Raw genomic sequence first — 18,000 nt, forward strand, 5'->3', positions numbered from 1 at the left:
CGGATACGGAGAGGCAGGTAGCGGGGAATGTTGGAGATGGCGGGGAACGCTGCGGGTGAGGGATACAAGGAGCAGAAGGGGCGTCGAGCAGGAAGATAGCGGGGTGGGAGGGGCAGCAAGTGGGGCGGGAGGGAGGAGAGGCTAAGCGAGCGGGAGGCACCAGGGCGTAAGCGAGGAGGGCGGGAGGGGCCGACGGGAAACGCGGGAGGGAGCGGCGGGAAGGGAGTGGCGGGAAGGGAGCGGCGGGAAGGGACGAAGCCGAGGTTCTCGCTACGTCATAATACTGGGGCTGACTCAAATGCACTGTGTCATATGTTTCGTTGGGGGGAAGGAGCACTTAGCGAGATTTCAGACATATACCTTATACGGAATGATTTGACGGGCATTCCCAACATGGAATAACTGACCTTATTGCTGGGGGTACTGCCGGTGTGTGGAATAGAGCATTTTGATGGCTGTAGTCATGTCGCCGGAACTTAAGCGGCATGACTATATTCAACTGATCCCGTGAGGTACAGGTGCTGGAATATGGTCTAGGAATACCGAACGAAGTAAATTTCTTTGCCTTGTAGGCACTTGTCCGTGTAAACTCCGCTCCTCCGAAGCGACCTTGCCGCGCCAATAGACTTGCCTTGCCGATTTCGGCGTCACGGTCAAATTGTTGCCTTGTGCAGGGTTGCACAACCTTGTACAAGGCGCGACAAGCATTTTTCATCTTTACTGATGTCGATGCTCCGTAGAGCGTCCAGTGCAGTTGAGGTGAGCGTGTACGAAGTCACTCATTCGACGATGTAATTTATGACCCTACAGAAATCTCTTTGGAGTGAGAAGGGGCGTGCTCAACTTCAACAACTTTTCTACGACGTCGAAAGACTTGTCCTAGAATTTCAATCGCCAGCTTGCAGGTATACGAAATTGGATCATAGCGCGCTTCATTTTTCTCCTCTCAGCAGCGAGCTTCGCCGGTGTTTTCGCATTCTCATTGCACAAGACAAGCCTCAAGTATCACGTATGCCAGTATTGAGACCTCATTGGTCGGCTCGGGTCCTCACTATTGATACAGTGGCATCCTTGCCTTCTGGGCATCCGTCGGTTGAAGATGCCACCTCTCGCCAAGTCATAGGTGTTGCGATTTCTCCTAACGGCACCAGGGTAGTCTCTTGGGAACAAAGCGGTCGCTTGCATCTGTGGGACATCCTCTCTGGTCGCCTTGTCGCATCATCTCGCTTCCAAGCTCCCTTTACCTCTCATTGCTCTCATGGCAACACCGTACGGTCTGAAGCGGCCATCACGTTCTCGTCTGACAATACCTCCGTCCTCTTGATTTCCCATCTTAAGATTTTCTTGTGGAAGTGCTCTGAGAGTGTCGACAACGAGGATCCGTTGCTCATGCTGAGTGGCGAAGAAGGGCCTGCACTTTGTTGCGCTCTGGCCAGGCGGAACTTTCGTGATTTGATGGTTGTGGGGAGAGCGCGTGGTATCTCGACATGGCAATGGATGTGGTCTAGATGGGTACTCTCGAGTTCAAAGCCCGTCTCATCCTGCACAACGACGGTGTCCATCTCTCCTAGCGGTCAGTATGTCATGACTTCTGAGTGTGCCAGCACTACCGTGTATCTTCGAAGCGCGGATGATCTGGCTGTTGTCAGAATATTTCCCGTTGGTACAAATCCACTGCTGGACTTGCTCCTCTGTCACATGTTCATTGGCGACTATGCTCTTGTCCTTTGGTCATCTCGGCAGGATGATGGACTTGTTGCTACTTACCTGGAGATTCCACGTACAACTCTCGGACCGGTTCTGAGACGGGTTGCTTCACTTCGTTTTAAAAGCGAACTGCAAGGACGTCCTAGCAAGCTCAAGGCAGTCCGTCTTGATAATCACCTCGTCGCACTTGAGGTTGATAAACGATTCTACTCTGGAAACGGGACGATACTGACTGCGTGGTCACCTGAAAAGCCACTCTCAGTTGGCAGTTACGCCCGCGCTGCGGTCATATCGGACGAAGGTTATCACATCTACATCTGGGATCCCTCCATCTCTGCAGAGGATTATGGGATTTCGTGGCTTCCTAATTCCAACCCACTCGTTCCGGCCTCGACGTCACCTCTACCATTTGGACCTTCTACGTTTAGATCTGGGTCTGTGTCAGCAGACATGACCAAGCGGGACACCAGGGGCAGAGAAGCAGCCACGCCAAGGGTCTGGTTTCGAGGACAAAACTCTCAAGACGAAACAGCGTCTCAATCCGCTGGACGAGGCACATAAGGCGTGGACTGGGAGGTGACTCGGTGAGCAATACCAACTTCCCGCATTACGACATGGTGCGGATGCCTCTGAATCAAATGGTTTCGAGTGAAGAACTCACGGGAAGCTCCAACCATACTGAAGGTAAATCCCAACATTTCATTGGCTTAGCATGATACAATGCTAATTAGGAGATTTTGATTTTTGGTTCAACGCAGCGATGGAGACGTTTGTGTGAGCATGGTGTGATGTAGGATATGTCATGATTTCCCTCGTGAACAGCTAAAATGTAACCGTACCTGTTGAAACGGTTTATCTACAGCTTCCTAGTAAACAATGATAAAAACCAATCGACTCCAGCTTAGCATGCTAGGGTGTTTGGTGTTAATGGAAGTTAGCGTTTGTTAAGCCCCTATTTCGTCTGAACTGAGGCTCCCACGCGCCGCGCCTTCTGAGTTCCTGTCATCTTTCCCTGCCAGCAACTCCTTGCTCCGCGCTGGCTCACGACAATGGCGTCTGTCCAATATTACTGCCCATGTTTCTCAACATCATCGGTCCAGCAACCTCCACCGCCGCACATGGCCTCGTCGTCTTCAAGTTTCCACCCTCTGCATAGCCTTTTCTTCTGCGAGGAGTGCGACGCCGTACGATGCAACCGCTGTGTCTCGGTGGAGGTCAGCGGATATTACTGCCCAAATTGCTTGTTTGAGGTTCCCAGCGCGAGTGTACGTGCTGAGAAGAATCGGTGAGGGTTCCTTTCATGTCGTCGGAGACGCTGAATTAACCCTCATCGTTGATTAGATGCGCTCGTAACTGCTTTTCATGCCCTCTATGCCGAGCGACGCTGTCTGTCGTGGCTTCCGATCCTCCGGATGAAGACGATGGGAGGAGTGTTGCGATCAGTCCTGTGGGAGAGGCGCCGTTCTTTCTGTATTGCAATTATTGTCGATGGGACTCGGCGTCGGTAGGTATCACTTTCGAGAAGCCAACTGGGCTTGCAGGTGCGTTTCGACGACCATTAAAGAGTTCGCTCGCACTGAATAGCGCGGCCTCTCCCAATCCTTCTACAACCAGCGCAACTCCAGAAATTTGAAGACTCCGCGCCCGAAGCCCAAGAATTCGACCGGCTCAAGGAGCACTTCGAGCCATTCCTGCGCACGTCCTCGCTTTCCTCTTCAGCAAATCTCTCGAACTTATCATCCTCTCATCACCACCACTCCCATACATCTGCAGCTACAGCAGCCGCGTCTGCTGCCCTCGCACGCGACATCCCTGGCGTCAGCAAATACCAGCCCCTCACGCGTAGCCGGTCCGGGCGCGACCGGACGGCGAACAAGGACGAGATGTCGGAGTATAAGAGCCGCGTCGAGGTGGGTGTACTGAACCAACTCGGCGCGGGTGGAGGAGACGATGAGGACGTGGAGTATATGAAGCATCTAGAGTCGGCAGGTCAGGTTGCGGCACTGGAGCAGCGGTGGGCAAACAGTTGGACGACGTCGATCAAAACGAGGTAATGTGTGCATACATCCCAGTCTGACGACCTTACGCTTATGAACATTCTCTGATCTGCCAGCGAGCTACGGCCCCTCCGCATCCCACTACATTCCAAAGTCACGAAACGATGTCCAACCTGCCGCCATATCCTCATCAAGCCCGAGCAAAAGGCCCAGTCGGTGCGGTACAAGATCAAGCTCGTCGCCGGTAACTACCTTCCCGCGATCGGAGTCACCCTGCCGCACCTCCAGGAAGCCATGAAGAAGACTGCAGGGCGGCCCTCAGCGGCAGCTTCCGGCGGCGAAGAAAAGGCTGGTGGCGGAATGTTCGCTGGCCGTTCATACCCATTCCATCTCGCGTTCACCAACCCGCTCTACGACCCTATCCAAGTCCGGCTATCCGTCGCCCGCGTGCACGTCGCAGCTGCAGCGGCGGACGGGAGCGATAGCAAGACACGTAGATCCCCGTATTCGATCTCGTTGCCGATGCAGCCGTTCCCTGTTGCTGCGTTTGCGGAGGCATGGGAGTACGACGATGATGAAGACATGTTTGGGATCGAGGACGACGAACTGGGGATTAGCGGTGCTGGGAGTAGGCTGGCGCGAGAGAAAGAGGCGAAGAGTAAAGCGAAGACGGTCGGTGTGCTGGAGAAGCGGGCGAACGTTACAGTCGTGGGTGGCGAGGTGACTATCGGAAAGGAAGCGAGGGGGGACGTTAAGGTGCGTGAATGCAGTGTTCGAAATGTGGTCTGGGAATCGCGTACTAATCACTGGTTCCTTGGTTCGTTGTCTAGTTTAATATGCTTGTCTCGTACACATATCGCTCCGACGATCCCATGCCGATCGACAGCGACCAGTCGCGTCCGTCATCAAAGCAGCCAGAACACAAGACCTTCACCTTCTACACCGTCATCGATATTGGCTCCATTATACCCCGGGAAGACTCCAATACCACGGCAATATAGGTCGGCCTCCTAAAGCGCAGCCACGACAACGGAGCTTTCTGGTGTGGGTCAAGAAATTTCATGTCCGAGTGGTACGATATTGACGTTCTGACTCATTGTGACTCATACGGCCTATTCTCAGTTAGCTGTTAGCCAAGACTTTTACACTGGCGCTTGTATTATCAGCGTGTTGTGCCTCGTTTTACGACGCGAATTCACCTGCACTTCGATATATGAATGTTCTATGATGGTTATCGCGCAGTCTCCGCAACACATCCGTAGCCTGAGCATTGCGCCTTTGGGGCCTTCATCGCGCAATCGCGACTGCGAGTTGACTTAGCACCGGAGACTCGGGTAGCCTCGTTGTGCGCGCGAGGCTAATGTCTCACCTCGCGAGTAGCAGCAGACGATGTTTGTCCCAGCCTGGTGAGTAAGTGTCCGCTATAGGAAGTTCGACTGAATGACTGCCCTCGATAGCTCCCAGTTAACACGAGGCTGTGAAAGTCAGGCGATCCTGGAACACATTATTGGACACTTCCCGTCCGCCTTACCAATCATTTCGGGCCATGAGCCGAGAATCTTTGTCAGCTCAACACTTGGGCTGGAACAATTATTCGAAGGATCCTGTCAGTTCAGAGTGATGCGGCGTGTCGGTGGTAGTAAGATCACCGGAGTGCCCTAAATACCCTACAGAGTCGGTGCTCTCTAGGCGCTCAAGTGTTTGAGTCAATGCTAAACAACCATAACCGCTAAAACCTCCAGCATCTTTTTCCTAGGTCAAAACGTTGCTGAAACCAGGTCAATAACGCGCTAGAGGCGGATGTACGGGGTAATGTCTTAGAAATTGGGGACCTTCCGGGTAGTCTGGCCTTGTCTCTTTGCCTCCGAGATCTGCGGAATGTGTCAAATTAGGCACCCAAACCTTGTTCTCCGCGGCACCGCATCCGCAACATGACAACTGCGCCCCAGCTTCATCGTTTCGTCGAGAGGATCGAGTCAGTGAATGCTGTGATGATGCTTTATTCGCAGCTGAAGATGACTCGAGCTGCACCCACGGCGTCTGTGATGCTGTATTAAAGAACGATGTTGGTGAGTATGAGTCACTGCATCTCTCTAATCTCGAAAGCTTTCCTCTTCCTAGATCCTGACTCGAACCATGGATTTCTCACGAGCAGACGCATCCTCAGAGGTACCTCCGCAGTATACACCTTCCACACCTTCGCCGAAGTACTCTTCGACGCCTCTTCCGGGCGAAGAGCAGGTCGCGACCAGCCAACGCGTACCGACACCCACTCGCACGGGGTCTTTCAGACGCATCACCGACAAAGTTACCGTCGTCCTGAGGGACCAACTACCGGGCAGCGTCCAGCCCATCTACGGACGACACGGCTTCATATGCGGGTATCTCGTGCTACATGACATCACCGACCTCGTCGAGGTGTCTATCAAGGTAAAGATATCTGTCTGTTTCAGAATGCTGATCACTGATCGCTGGCTCTGCAACCTCTGAAACCGTCACAGCTTGTAGGCATCAAGAGTCTCGGCATCACCGCCTTTGGAACAGCTGTAAAGTCAATCTTCCTCGAGGAGTCGTACACGATGTGGACAGCGAGTTCGGCGGAGCCGTGTCCGGACACGATCCCCTTCGCACTGGTCTGGCCTCCGACGTTCTCGGATGCGGGTCAGACGCGTCCCATACCTCCCTCGTACAAATGCGAGGGGCTGTCCTCGTCACTCTCATACGAGTTCACCGTCACCCTGTCCAAACGCAAGCAACTTTTGGGATTTCTGAAACCCATGGACAGGTGAGTGCTCCGCGCGTTCGTTCCATTTCATTCCCAGGCTGATCCGTTCACCGTTCGCAACATTATAGCGTGTCGATCCCGCTCACGTATCTCCCGCGTATACGCCCGCCAGCACCGATGATACCCAGCGAGCTCCCGTTCATGTCGACGGTGAAGAGCTCACCTGAAGAGTGGCACCAGATCATGTGTAGTATGCAATCCGTCTATAGCTCCGACTTGGCTGCTATACAGTGCTGTGTGAGCACTTGTCTTATTCTACTACCATTCCTATGCGCCGTTCCCGTCCTCATCGCGAACTTGGGTGCTTACTATAAACTATCCCCTTCGCATTTTGGACACCTTTCGCGCAGCTCTTTATCCCTGCAGTCCAAATCTTCGCCCTGTCGGACGCTATCCCCTTTCACATACAGTTCCACGGACCCGAGGCCTCTCTGCGCTATCTGAGGGGTAGCGACGGCTTGTTGGAAGGTGGAGAAATTCAAATCTGCGTATCCCTGAAGCGCAGGACGATGACGAAGGTGCTCGACAGCAAAGCCCAGCACACTCGCGTCATCGGCGAGGGGAGGATTGCTACGGTCAAATCCCGCAGCCAATCCCGATTGGACGGATCACACGCGCTCGACTGCGACGGTGAACTCACGATCGACCACTCTTCCGAGGTCCCTATTAGGGCGCCCAGCTTCTCGATCTCTGATGTTGCCGTTCGAGTGCGTCCTTTCTTCTATCTTGCTCGTATGTCGTTGTGTCGTTTACTTACTCACAATCAAGGACTTGATCGTACTCGAGCTCAAACCTCTGCAGCCGCTCAAATCGCCGTTCATCGAGATGATACAAGAGCATCCTATACGCCTGGTGACAGATCCGTGGACCGAGGAGCCTCACCCGGCGTAGTGCATACGCACCGCGATTTTTCGACTCATCACCCAACAGCGGTGGCACCCGCGTTATGCTTTTCACCCCTGTCAACCTCGTTGCTCAAACTTCGAAGCGCCGCAATCGAGGGGTTCATGTACGGCTCATTCTACTGGCAATAGACTTTGCACTGACGAAGTCTTAGCAGTGGCAACACCGCCATCACCCAAAGATGTGTCCTGCCGAACCGAGAGGTATTTATAGGCCATTGGATCTTGCCACTGAGCGCCGGATGAATCACAGCAAAGTTGTGTAATATTTCTGTCACCTTTTACAGGTCACTGTGTCTTGTAGACTCGCGTTGCCCAGTTATTGCGATCATACTTGTTTACGACAAGGGGTTTGGCTTATACTGTTCCCATGTAATCGCGTCTATTGAGAGCCTTTGGCTCCCTTTCTTTTTTAGCCAGTTCATGCTGTTCCCATACACGCTGCTTCCATATGACGAGTCCGTAGATTCATTCACGGACTGGCCCACGTGTCTGACACACCTGCGGTATTTTACTTACCGTAGTTATTCCCTCAGACGAATGTATTGTAATTCTCGCGGACCCATGTGCATGGCCGTGCGGGTCCTCTCCTAAGATATCAACATCGTTACAATTTTCCCACGCGCCGAACATGTTATTTTGGCCCCCACGTTTGTACACCATGCTTCTTCAGTTTCAGCAACAATGAGAAAGTACCCACCTCATCCATCAAACGTCCACTACGAGTCCACGCAAGCCTCGTTCTGTTGGTCAAGCTAAGCACTAACGATGACCTGCGGCCGACAAATCCGAGATAGCCAATGCTTCATCGCATGGGTCTTATCGCGCGATCACTGCGCTCATATTGACACTGTCAGTGCCACCACATTTTCCAATTCATCTGCGGGGCTTTGTAGGGCTTTGTCAGCTTTTGTCAGCCAATGCACCCGTCAAAGCTTTTTTTTGCTAGGATGCCGGTGTATGTTGTAACGCGGGGTAAGTGCTATTCTTAGCACCACCTGTTTGTTTCATTGACATATTCGTCTTAGGCCCGCAGAACGATCCGAAGCTTACCCCAAGACTAACAGGCTGGTCTTCCGCTGGGAGAGCGATGAGAACGACTGCTGCTGCAGACAGCACCAGATAGCCCAGTCCTAGTGATGAGGTTTGCCCTTCTTGTTGTCCCATGTGACTTTGAAGCTGAGATCAAAACACGACAACAGTCAACGAACGTGGTGACACCGTCATATCTGAAAGCGGAACGCCGTCGCGTCTGATGGGGATGATCACACCTCTAGAGTTCTGTTTGCTATGTGACACCACTGCGTCCGGACGCCCGTAGCCCACGCTCTAGGCACTAAGTCACCAGGACCTCTAGCTTCCGTATAGAGCGAACTTCTTATGTGACTCGAAGCAGCCCTTATAGCATGCTGTTTTGACACGAGTCATCCAAACATTCGACCGAAGGCTCACTACGCGTCTCATTGTCGACCATCATCATGGCGCCCACCGACGTTGCGCCGCCTGACTACGTAGCGTCCTCTGGCGCGCTCCCAGACTATTCGCCGTCCACTCCCTCACCCAACTACTCCTCGCGACTTCTGCAGGGCGAAGAGGTGATTGAACACAGTCGTCGGCCGTCCTTGCCTTCTCGCATTGGGTCGTACAGACGCATCACGGAGCGGGTAACGGTCGTCCTGAACGATCAGATACCAGGCAGCGTTCAACCCCTCTACGGCCGGCTCGACTGCATACGTGGATATCTCGCAATTCATGATGCCACCGACCTCGTCGAAGTCGCCATCAAGGTAAGATGCCGCTCTTTCTCAGAGTTGTTGGTCCCTGTTTGCTTCATGGTGAAACTCGGCTTATGTTTCGTTGTTGTCACGACAGCTTCGAGGCAATAAAGGCGTCGGCCTCACTCCCTACACGACCGTAATGCGCACAAGAATCCTCGAGGAGTCATTCACACTTTGGGAAGCAAGCGCGACACCAAAGCGATGTCCGAGTATGATCCCCTTCGCGGTCATATGGCCTCCGACTTTCTCGGACGCAGGCCAGACGCGCCCGCTACCTCCTTCGTTCACTTGCCACGCGCTCTCTTCTTTCGTTTCGTATGAGCTTATCGTCACACTGTCGAAGCGGAAGCAACTCTTTCAACGGTTGGCAAAGTCCACGAATATGTACGTGACGTTTCGGGCGTTCCGTCTGCGACGATTGTGAACTCGCTTACACTTCTGTACCATATAGCTGCGTATCAATACCGCTTTCTTACCTCCCACGCACGCGCCCGCCAGCACCGATGATCCCAAGCGAGCTCCCCTTCTTGTCCACGGTAAAGAGCTCACCAGAAGAGTGGCACCAGATCATGCACTGCATGCAGTTCGCCCGGAATCCCGAGCTAACACCTATACAATGCTGCGTGAGCGCCGCTCATCCTCTAGCTTTTTACTCGCTTACTCACCGCAGGACCATTACCGCTAATAAAAGTTATTCGTCCCCGCAGTTCGTACCTACGCCTTCTCGGACGTCATCCCGTTCCACATCCAGTTCCGCACATCTGAATCGTCTTTGAACCTTCTCACAGGCGGCAGCCACGGATCGCTGAACGACGGAGGCATCCGGACGCGTGTATATTTACTTCGAAGGATCAGCACGCGGGTGTACGAGGCCAGCAGGTCCAGCGCGCAATTCGTTCTCGGGGAGGGGAAGATCACGTCTGTCAGTAGACCCGTGCCCGCTCGCACTCGCTGTTCAACCCGGAGCCACGACGACGACGTGGAAGACGATCTTCTTGTTCTCGACTGCGACGGCGAGCTCGTGTGCCCCAGCGACACCAGCGATGGGGGCCCCGACGCCATCGTACCCACTTTTGGCATTACTGATCTAGTCATCCGTGTTCGTCACCTTTTTCCCCCACCGAGATGGTTTACCTTATCAGCTCGCTCGTCGACCTTTTTCAGGACTTGATCGTGCTGGAACTCAGGATAAAGTCGTCGATCATTGGCATCACGCATGAACACCCCGTGCGCCTCGTGACGGACCCTTGGACAAACGATCCTCCGTACGAGTGGTGCTGAGTGACTGCCGACGTACCGCATTGACGTCACTCATAGCGAAGAAGATCACTATGGTTTGCGCTATGGATAGGGCCCCGCTGCCATCAAGCTCTAGCCCTCGTCAAAGAAGACAGCGGGCTAGAGTCTCAGATATCGCACGAGAGGCGTGAATGGTCTTGTTCTACCACCCTCTAGATCTGGTTCGACTTATTATCTTTTCACTTTGTGGATTCCTGCATTTATGGTGGTTTTTTGGTGGCCAACAAGCTGCACGTTCGTTGGTGTGCGTGACAGGGGGTAATAGCACAGCCACGGAGTTGCACACCGCGAATCTCGTACTCGCTGGCGGAACCCGTTTACTGGTCATCACAAACCACTCATATTCTAGGCAGCAGACCTCTGCAGGACTCCGTCTACCATACGTCCTTGTTGTCTGAGTGTAGATAACCTAAATTTAGATCGAGCATTACAGTAGACCCATTTTAAAGTTTTGACCTTGTATTTATTCGAAATAGATAATTTCACGATTTACTTGGTGATTCGCATGATTGGATAGCACTGACAGCACATCGAGACGCTTGTGAGTGGTCACTTCCGATTTCTTTCATTCCACTTATAGACCCCTGCTTGAATGGCTCGGAGTCGCCGTTAACTTGAAGTTCACTCTATCATTCAGATGGCGAAATCGGAAACATAGCAGGAGACCGTATATCTTTAGGGTGATACACGATCGCCGTGTGTCTTGTGATAGGCACACAGACAAAACGAGATGCCCTCAGCTTTACGGCGCAGTGGCACCAGGCGCTGTGATGTGCAGTCGCCGTTGATCGTGACTTGGATTATGATAGAGTGTCCCCTGTATTGAGGTCTACACAGCTCTATAGTCTGAGTACGATGGATACGTTGTACATGACGGAATTTTAAGTACTGGTGTTCAATGCGCTAAACTAGAGCCAAGACTAGAGCTTTCCCGTTGCCTGGCCATTTAGAACTAAGAAGACCACGCTATTGTGCTCAAAAACTCGCAAGCGGCGTGACTTTACCGCTTCTTTGGACGTGATACGGTTGACTGCTTCCAGCCCTGTGTTTGATGATGATGCTGGTCTGGCGACACAGGTAACACTGCAAGTGGTAGTGGTGTAGTGGCCATCGTAGGGTACCGCCGGCATCTAGAGTGCTTCCTCGGCTGAGCTAAATATAGTGGCGCGGGTGCCTCGTGCACAGGACTTCGGATCTTCTCACGTCCCATCTTCACCGCATCGTCTGATCCAAACCATCTTTTGTTCTATGTTTGTTTGTTTTCTTCGGGACTTCTGAGAACCCTCTTACCGCAATACTAGGACAATAGCGTAGGACGTTTCTTACTAGCGTTTCTATGAAACTTTGCTCTTACGCGTATTAGTACCGCAGACAATAATTTACGTGCAAATGCGGAGAATGCGGGTGGAATAGGTGCGTCGCACGTAATGGGCGAAGTATCAAGATGCGCAAGAGGTAAGCTTCCAAAATCAGTATAGCCTACTGTTATTCTCAGCCTATGGGCGGAATGATGCTTCTTCGAGCACATTGTATCTATTCAACTGAGATGGCGGTATAGCATCTCTTTCCCAAGAAACGCTTGCAGAGTGCCCTCGAAGAACCCAGCCACGGCGAGGGAGCGCGTATGCCAAGCCTTTGTTTCGGAGATTGTTCTTGTCCTCGCGTTCGCAACGTAAGTTTTGACGGAACGTCCGTTCATGAAACGCACGCAACGACCCTTATTTAGTCTCCGTGACAATAACAACAGCCCCAAGTTAAGGGTCACCGGTCCAAGCTGCACGACAGGTGATGTATACCGGTGTCCCTGATGGACTCAATTCCGTGGCCCGTGGGCGTCCAACACAACAGACACAGCCCGTTCAATGATGCCATGGTCCTGCCAGGGCTCATCTCGCATCGGGCTACACCGATCAGGTTCGAGGACCTGTACCGACGTATAATAGGACATGGGGTACGCATGTCGGGACCCAGTTGAAATCCCCTCCTCTACTATCATAGGCCGCCCTTCCTTCTCCTCGTCCTCCCTCTTATCCTATTCCTCATACTATCTTTCTCTAATACTCTATCCTCTTATAATACATACCTCCATTCCCCACACAAATGGCCATCGACCTCCTGCTCCCAATGCCCTCGGGCCTTCCGCCCGCGTACGAGGCCGAGGGACCCCGATCGCCTATTCCTGACTACTCGCCTAAACCACTGCCTGGCGAGAAAAGCATGCAGAAGACGCCCAAGAACTCGCGCTGCTCGGAGACCGGCGGTCAAAACAACTGCACATTCACCTACAGGCAGGACGGGACCACGCTGACGCTGCGCAACTGCCGCGAGGAGGATGAGCTTCCAACTTTCCGTTTCCGTGGGATGGTGTCCGGCGAGGTGGACATCGAAGACCGGGAGAGGGTGTCGTCTGTTTCCGTCAAGGTACGTGCAGACCCGGGCGGTACTCCATCCTGTGCTGACCGGATGATCGCATTCACAGCTCGAGGGCCGAGTAAGCCTGAGAGGCATGGAGGCCACAGAACGCAGGCTGTTCATGCGCGAACACACCCTCTGGAACCTCCGCGACTCGATGAACTGCGACAGCAGCTCGCTCTCGTCGTCCTCGTCGAGCGGCGAATCGGACGACGACCAGCACCCGCAACAGTGCTTCCCGCGCTCGCGCCGCGACTCACGGCTGGGCCTGCAGCAGCAGCAACAGCAACAACAACAGGCACAGCCGCTGTGCCCGAGCATGTTCCCGTTCGCCATCGCCTTCCCGTCCACGTTCCGCGAGGAGCGGGACGGGCGGACATCAAAAGCGAGCCCGCTGCCGCCGTCATGCGAGGTGATGCGGCCGATGCGGGCGCACGTCGTCTACGTGCTCTCCGTGCACATCGTCCGCGCGCGCAAGGTGCCGTTCCTAGGCGCCTGGTTGCCTAAGTGAGTACATGCCCCCTTCATTTACCCGCTGCAGACTCGGGGAGCTGACTGGCGCGTGTTATAGTCGCGACGAGCGGCTGCTCGCACAGCTGAACTACCGCCCGCGCGTGCGGCCACCGCGCCCGATGCCCATGTCGATGGTCATGGCAATGGCGAATCTGGGGGGCTCGAGCTTTGAGAAGTCGTGCCCCGAAGACTGGCACATGGCGCTCTGGAAGACCAAGATCCCGGTCAAGGCAGCGTCGGGGGCGCCGAGCAAGACGGAAATCGATGCGGACTGTCATGTGAGTCGAGGCCTCGGCCCGATGATTATGAAAGCTTTAGACGCTGACGTCTAATTCTGCATCGATAGATTCAGCTGCCGGCGTCGCGGGTGTACCTCGTCACCGACCCCATCCCGTTCCGCGTTCGGCTGGAGGTCCCTAAGGATCAATGGTCGGAGGCGCTGAGGGAGCAGCTCGTCGGCGGGGGCAAGCCACCGCTTAACACCTTCCTCCTGAGACAGACGGTTCTCAACCAGCACGGATCGAGACATGTTGGTGATGTTGTCCTCGGCACCGCCGGGCGCACCACTCCCAGTCCCGAAGTCGAGTCTGACAGCGAGACCGAGAGCGGGGAGAGCCTGAGCCCGAGCTACTACGAGAGCGACGTGGAGTCGCCACCTTCGCCCGCCCAATGGTCAAATATGACCGTGATGGTTGAGCAGAAGCACGACTGCTGGTCCGTAGAATGGAGCGGTGTCCTGCGCTGCGACAGTGAGATCGAGCACACGGGGTTCATCACCACCGAGTTTTCTGTGAACGTGAGTACACCAACTTCATTTTACGCACATAAGATGGCAGTGCTGACCTCTGATCGTAGGACTTCGTCGTTCTCTCATGGGATGAACCAGGTCCGCTCCGGAACCGAAAAGCCTCTGTCAACCACGCGATCGCCATCCGCCTCGTCGTCGACCCCTGGACAAGCCGGCACTGTGTCCCCTGGAATACTGAGATGTGAGCTTTATAGAACAGAGCTCTCGATTCCTGGTCTTTGTCATGGAGAGTGGATTGGATCCTTGTAGATACACATGCACTATACATATGCATATATGCGCTGCTTTCGATCGCTTAGCTTACCAGTACAATATTTATCTTCAATTATTGGATGGAGACGGGGGGCATGTAAACATAGCTGTACAATCATGATCAACATTATGCTTTCAATCTAGGATGTCGCTCACTAGCAAAGGCTATGTGCAATGCAAGAGAGGGCCGTCAAAGATGAGTTTTGGATAACATCAGGCATGACTCCATTAGGTTTGTTTTGACTGCCAGAACTTAGCCTCTGATGTGACTTGAGCGATTTCGGTTGCCAGATACTTTTTGTAACGCGAAAAGTCACAAAGATGTGGAAGCGCTGGAAAGAAGGTCAATACGAATAGACTCTAAAAAAGCAGAAGAAAAAAACGAGATCAAGGAGTGTGGCTGTGTCTAGTTCCAAAACAAGATCAAAGCATAGCCACCTCGACGTGACCTTTCATGCATCATGCATCATGAGCCGCGGCAGGACGTCAAAGTTTCCAAGGTCACCTAGGAATGAGCGAAAGACGTTGGCAACTTGAAGCTTTGAAGTCTCTTCCGGATCCTGGACTCCCCTGCTGTACGGCAGAGGCGCTCCGATGTGGAGGTCAAAGTGTTCGATTTCCGAGGACGCGCCGAGTGCGAAGCTAATTCAGGGGCTTGTTCATATGGCACTCTATCGGTGTCACACAGTGCCCACTGCACTTTGCACAATATCCAACTCTATCTCTCTATCTCCCTGGACACCCGGCGTCCCCACCGACCGCCACACGCCCTGTCATGTCGCCCTCACCATGCGCATCCGTTTTGACACAGACTCACGTTTGAAATGCACGATGCAAACTCAATGGCGAGAATCCAATCACTTGTGTCCACACTGTATTCCTGTGCGCAGTTCCGCTGGCGTCACATATGCATATATGAGCCATAGGGTCGCGCCAGTGGGAAGACACTGTTTCAAGTATAGCAGGTTCCATATGGCATCCATTGGCGTGTACTCGCCCAGCCCGACTCCGGCTCCCTTCAGCTGATAGGCCCTTGACTGCCGCCTGCCCGGACTCGCCACCCTCAAAGGTATACCTCGTCTCATCCCGTTCTCTCTTTTCTCCTCTTCCCTTTCCGTCCCCACTAGTCTCTGCTGAGATGTCGACTCACTCCCTTCCTCGCTATGCAGGTCCCGGACCCCAACATCAGCAGCAGCAACATCAGACCATCCCGGCATACACATTCGCACCGCAACACAACGAGCGCCAGCTCGCCATGAACTCCCACATCCAGCCCCACCGTTCGTCTTCCGAGTTCGTCAAGCAGACCAAGGGCGGTGGACTCAGCCTCCGTTTGAAGAACCAGGGAGCCGGGGCGACGGTGCCTGCGTACGGGCTCAGCTCGTCTGTCTCTGGTACAGTGGAGGTTAGCAAGCCAGAGGGTGTCACAAGCGTCGAGGTTAAGGCGAGTTCAATCCCACTTTCAAGCGCCAAGGAAGAACCAGGGGTCGCTTCGCTGATCGGAGGATGGAAGCTGACACCTTATCGCGTCATGTGTGTTTGTGTCCATGTGCTCGTGTGTGCGCCGCATTCAGGTCGAGGGCACGCTCTTTCTGCTGGAGATAGCAGGTCGCGGAGAAGACACGTCCACGCTTTGCCTCTGCAAGTCGATGCTATGGGTCAAGAACCGCTCGGAAGATACACAGTGCCCGTCGTCACTCCCGTTCAGTCTTGCTCTCCCTACTACGTTCACTCATGCAGGGAGGGAATACGTAAGCACGAACGCGCATATACGCATCATCGTGTGCTAATTTAAGCTAATTTGTATGATCAGCCCCTGCCGCCGACCTATGAGTCCAAGTTATCCGGTCTTCCTGGTTTCAGAGCCAACATCGAGTATAATGTTGGTGTCACCGCTATTCGTCCAATGCCTGTACCAGAGAAGGTCAAGTCTGTCTTCAAACGCGATGAATTGTGAGTCCGCCTCCCTGTGCATATATTCACCTCTAGATCACGTTTAGCTAAGCGGGGCCTTGTCATTCTTCAGATCAGTCTTTACGCCCTTCGTCTACTACCCCCGCTCGCGGCCGAGCGTCCCCATCCCGCCCCCACTCATCGCACATCACTCGCGCAAAGGCTTCCTGGAGATGCCCTTGCAATGGCGTGCCTTCTCCTCGACGATCAAGGCACGCGAGGGGACGAACCACGCAGACATCGAGACAAAGGCGAGTGCTCTCTTCCTTCAAAGTTAAAGAGGATCCTAGTTTCACGCCAGATCCAATCCACCCGTCATCCACCATCCGTTCTCCTCCTGTCGTCCTCTTGGTGGGATCCTTGGAAATGGGACCTTAGATCTATCTGCCGTTGACGCGCATCTTCAGCATGGGCAAGCCGATCCCGTTCCACCTCACGTTTGCGTGCCCGTTGTCGCCCGCGGGCATGCAGGTGTTCGCGCCGCTGGCACCTGTGACGGGTCTATATTCGCCTCGGAAGCATGTGACGCGCATACAGCTTATGCGACAGACCATTGTGGATGTTCGGTGGGTTACTCGCGTATGCGATGTTTCAGAGAGCTGACAGAATCTATCGCATCGTGTCATTTCATGCAGAGACGACACGTCGCGTGGCACGAAGGATAATATCTGGAGATCGGACTGTATCGGGGAGGGCATTTTCCAGGAAGCTGTGCGTTACCCTTATCTTTTTCTCTTCTGCTTCGAGCGCCCAGGAAGCAGGAAGTGCGAGATGACTAATATCAGTGGGTTTATGCACGTTGTTTAGGGATCCGGACCCGATTGGCGAAGCTACAATGGTGAGATATTCGTCAGCGACGACGTACGCGTGAGTGACTTCAAGGCGGGCGGTCTGTCTATACGCGTGAGCATCATCTTGAAAACGCCCTCCAGACGAGATCTCGACCATGAATCGCTGAGCTGACGGCGGATAACCCACAGGATTTCGTCGTATTTTCGATCTCACCGTCGGACATCGTCCGCGCGCCGTTCCGCGAGATGCGGCAGGTGCTGCCTGTCCGGCTCGTGACAGACCTGTGGACGGAGGACGGGTCACATGTCGGCTTCGTCAGCACGGCGTATTCGACGCCGTCGTCGTCTGAGGAGCTGGGCCTTGCGCCTGAGTTGCAGTATCAGCGGTGATGCACAGGTTCTGTTATTCCACCCCGGATCTGGATGGAGAGATGGCAGAGATGCGGTTTCGTCGGCTGTGCTACTTGGACTTGGTGTTTGCGCTTATATCTTTTCTTCTTGGACAGATTGAGATTGATTCATGCCGTGATACGACATCTTACGATGATTTACGTTAGGGCACGTTTGCTTTGCTCCTCTGATCAACCCTTACCTTTCGCTTCAACAGTTCAGCTACTCCTATATAATTGAATGTTGACATTATCCAAGCTCTGATGTTGCATGCGCTTTCCGTAGCGAACTCACGGGAATGGTAGAGTTATCGGTCACGGCACGTATCCAACCACAAAGTGAAAACGAAGGTAGCATTACCTTTCCGAGGATTTTCCCGGGGGTTCGATGTGAATGCTGTACTGTTCGACTCA

The 18,000-nt window shown here is 53.7% G+C and overlaps 6 protein-coding genes across 6 annotated transcripts; all 6 read left to right on the forward strand.

Moving 5' to 3' along the window:
* Positions 1-729: 729 nt before the first annotated feature.
* On the forward strand, positions 730-2,268 carry CONPUDRAFT_77956 (uncharacterized protein; the record flags this gene model as incomplete). Its single annotated transcript, XM_007777090.1, has 3 exons — positions 730-759; positions 811-905; positions 927-2,268. The coding sequence occupies 3 exons, from the start codon at positions 730-732 to the stop codon at positions 2,266-2,268; spliced, it is 1,467 nt and encodes a 488-aa protein (XP_007775280.1).
* Positions 2,269-2,741: 473 nt separating this feature from the next.
* CONPUDRAFT_85806 (uncharacterized protein) lies at positions 2,742-4,952 on the forward strand. Its single transcript, XM_007777091.1, has 5 exons — positions 2,742-2,992; positions 3,049-3,248; positions 3,322-3,757; positions 3,821-4,460; positions 4,535-4,952. Exons 1-5 carry the CDS (start codon positions 2,757-2,759, stop codon positions 4,703-4,705), a joined length of 1,683 nt encoding a protein of 560 aa, XP_007775281.1. The 5' UTR covers positions 2,742-2,756; the 3' UTR covers positions 4,706-4,952.
* An 857-nt stretch (positions 4,953-5,809) lies between these two features.
* CONPUDRAFT_147670 (uncharacterized protein) lies at positions 5,810-8,094 on the forward strand. The gene is made up of 6 exons (XM_007777092.1): positions 5,810-6,134; positions 6,206-6,489; positions 6,558-6,726; positions 6,840-7,196; positions 7,258-7,498; positions 7,547-8,094. Exons 1-5 carry the CDS (start codon positions 5,841-5,843, stop codon positions 7,378-7,380), a joined length of 1,227 nt encoding a protein of 408 aa, XP_007775282.1. The 5' UTR covers positions 5,810-5,840; the 3' UTR covers positions 7,381-7,498; positions 7,547-8,094.
* A 737-nt stretch (positions 8,095-8,831) lies between these two features.
* On the forward strand, positions 8,832-10,899 carry CONPUDRAFT_140444 (uncharacterized protein). The gene is made up of 5 exons (XM_007777093.1): positions 8,832-9,178; positions 9,264-9,553; positions 9,621-9,792; positions 9,861-10,268; positions 10,334-10,899. Exons 1-5 carry the CDS (start codon positions 8,870-8,872, stop codon positions 10,448-10,450), a joined length of 1,296 nt encoding a protein of 431 aa, XP_007775283.1. The 5' UTR covers positions 8,832-8,869; the 3' UTR covers positions 10,451-10,899.
* Positions 10,900-12,568: 1,669 nt separating this feature from the next.
* On the forward strand, positions 12,569-14,590 carry CONPUDRAFT_170028 (uncharacterized protein; the record flags this gene model as incomplete). The annotated part of the gene is made up of 5 exons (XM_007777094.1): positions 12,569-12,889; positions 12,948-13,387; positions 13,452-13,671; positions 13,740-14,189; positions 14,249-14,590. 5 exons carry the CDS (start codon positions 12,569-12,571, stop codon positions 14,384-14,386), a joined length of 1,569 nt encoding a protein of 522 aa, XP_007775284.1. The 3' UTR covers positions 14,387-14,590.
* A 723-nt stretch (positions 14,591-15,313) lies between these two features.
* CONPUDRAFT_140445 (uncharacterized protein) lies at positions 15,314-17,848 on the forward strand. The gene is made up of 9 exons (XM_007777095.1): positions 15,314-15,522; positions 15,623-15,897; positions 16,028-16,204; positions 16,267-16,406; positions 16,480-16,657; positions 16,785-16,972; positions 17,042-17,117; positions 17,214-17,309; positions 17,387-17,848. The coding sequence occupies exons 2-9, from the start codon at positions 15,709-15,711 to the stop codon at positions 17,585-17,587; spliced, it is 1,245 nt and encodes a 414-aa protein (XP_007775285.1). The 5' UTR covers positions 15,314-15,522; positions 15,623-15,708; the 3' UTR covers positions 17,588-17,848.
* Positions 17,849-18,000: the final 152 nt, after the last annotated feature.

This window comes from Coniophora puteana, assembly GCF_000271625.1.
Source record: "Coniophora puteana RWD-64-598 SS2 unplaced genomic scaffold CONPUscaffold_19, whole genome shotgun sequence".
NCBI classification, from domain to species: domain Eukaryota; kingdom Fungi; phylum Basidiomycota; class Agaricomycetes; order Boletales; family Coniophoraceae; genus Coniophora; species Coniophora puteana.

Bases quoted from the DNA above. Each gene is read 5' to 3' on its own strand.
- CONPUDRAFT_140444 (XM_007777093.1), top strand. From the start codon at position 8,870: ATGGCGCCCACCGACGTTGCGCCGCCTGACTACGTAGCGTCCTCTGGC. The intron at 9,179-9,263 runs GTAAGATGCCGC...TTGTCACGACAG, and splicing joins TCGTCGAAGTCGCCATCAAG to CTTCGAGGCAATAAAGGCGT. The intron at 9,793-9,860 runs GTGAGCGCCGCT...CGCTAATAAAAG, and splicing joins TAACACCTATACAATGCTGC to TTATTCGTCCCCGCAGTTCG.
- CONPUDRAFT_85806 (XM_007777091.1), top strand. From the start codon at position 2,757: ATGGCGTCTGTCCAATATTACTGCCCATGTTTCTCAACATCATCGGTC. The intron at 2,993-3,048 runs GTGAGGGTTCCT...ATCGTTGATTAG, and splicing joins GTACGTGCTGAGAAGAATCG to ATGCGCTCGTAACTGCTTTT. The intron at 4,461-4,534 runs GTGCGTGAATGC...TTCGTTGTCTAG, and splicing joins AAGCGAGGGGGGACGTTAAG to TTTAATATGCTTGTCTCGTA.
- CONPUDRAFT_147670 (XM_007777092.1), top strand. From the start codon at position 5,841: ATGGATTTCTCACGAGCAGACGCATCCTCAGAGGTACCTCCGCAGTAT. The intron at 6,135-6,205 runs GTAAAGATATCT...AAACCGTCACAG, and splicing joins TCGTCGAGGTGTCTATCAAG to CTTGTAGGCATCAAGAGTCT. The intron at 7,197-7,257 runs GTGCGTCCTTTC...CTCACAATCAAG, and splicing joins TCTCTGATGTTGCCGTTCGA to GACTTGATCGTACTCGAGCT.
- CONPUDRAFT_140445 (XM_007777095.1), top strand. From the start codon at position 15,709: ATGAACTCCCACATCCAGCCCCACCGTTCGTCTTCCGAGTTCGTCAAG. The intron at 16,407-16,479 runs GTGAGTCCGCCT...GTCATTCTTCAG, and splicing joins GTCTTCAAACGCGATGAATT to ATCAGTCTTTACGCCCTTCG. The intron at 17,310-17,386 runs GTGAGCATCATC...GATAACCCACAG, and splicing joins CGGGCGGTCTGTCTATACGC to GATTTCGTCGTATTTTCGAT.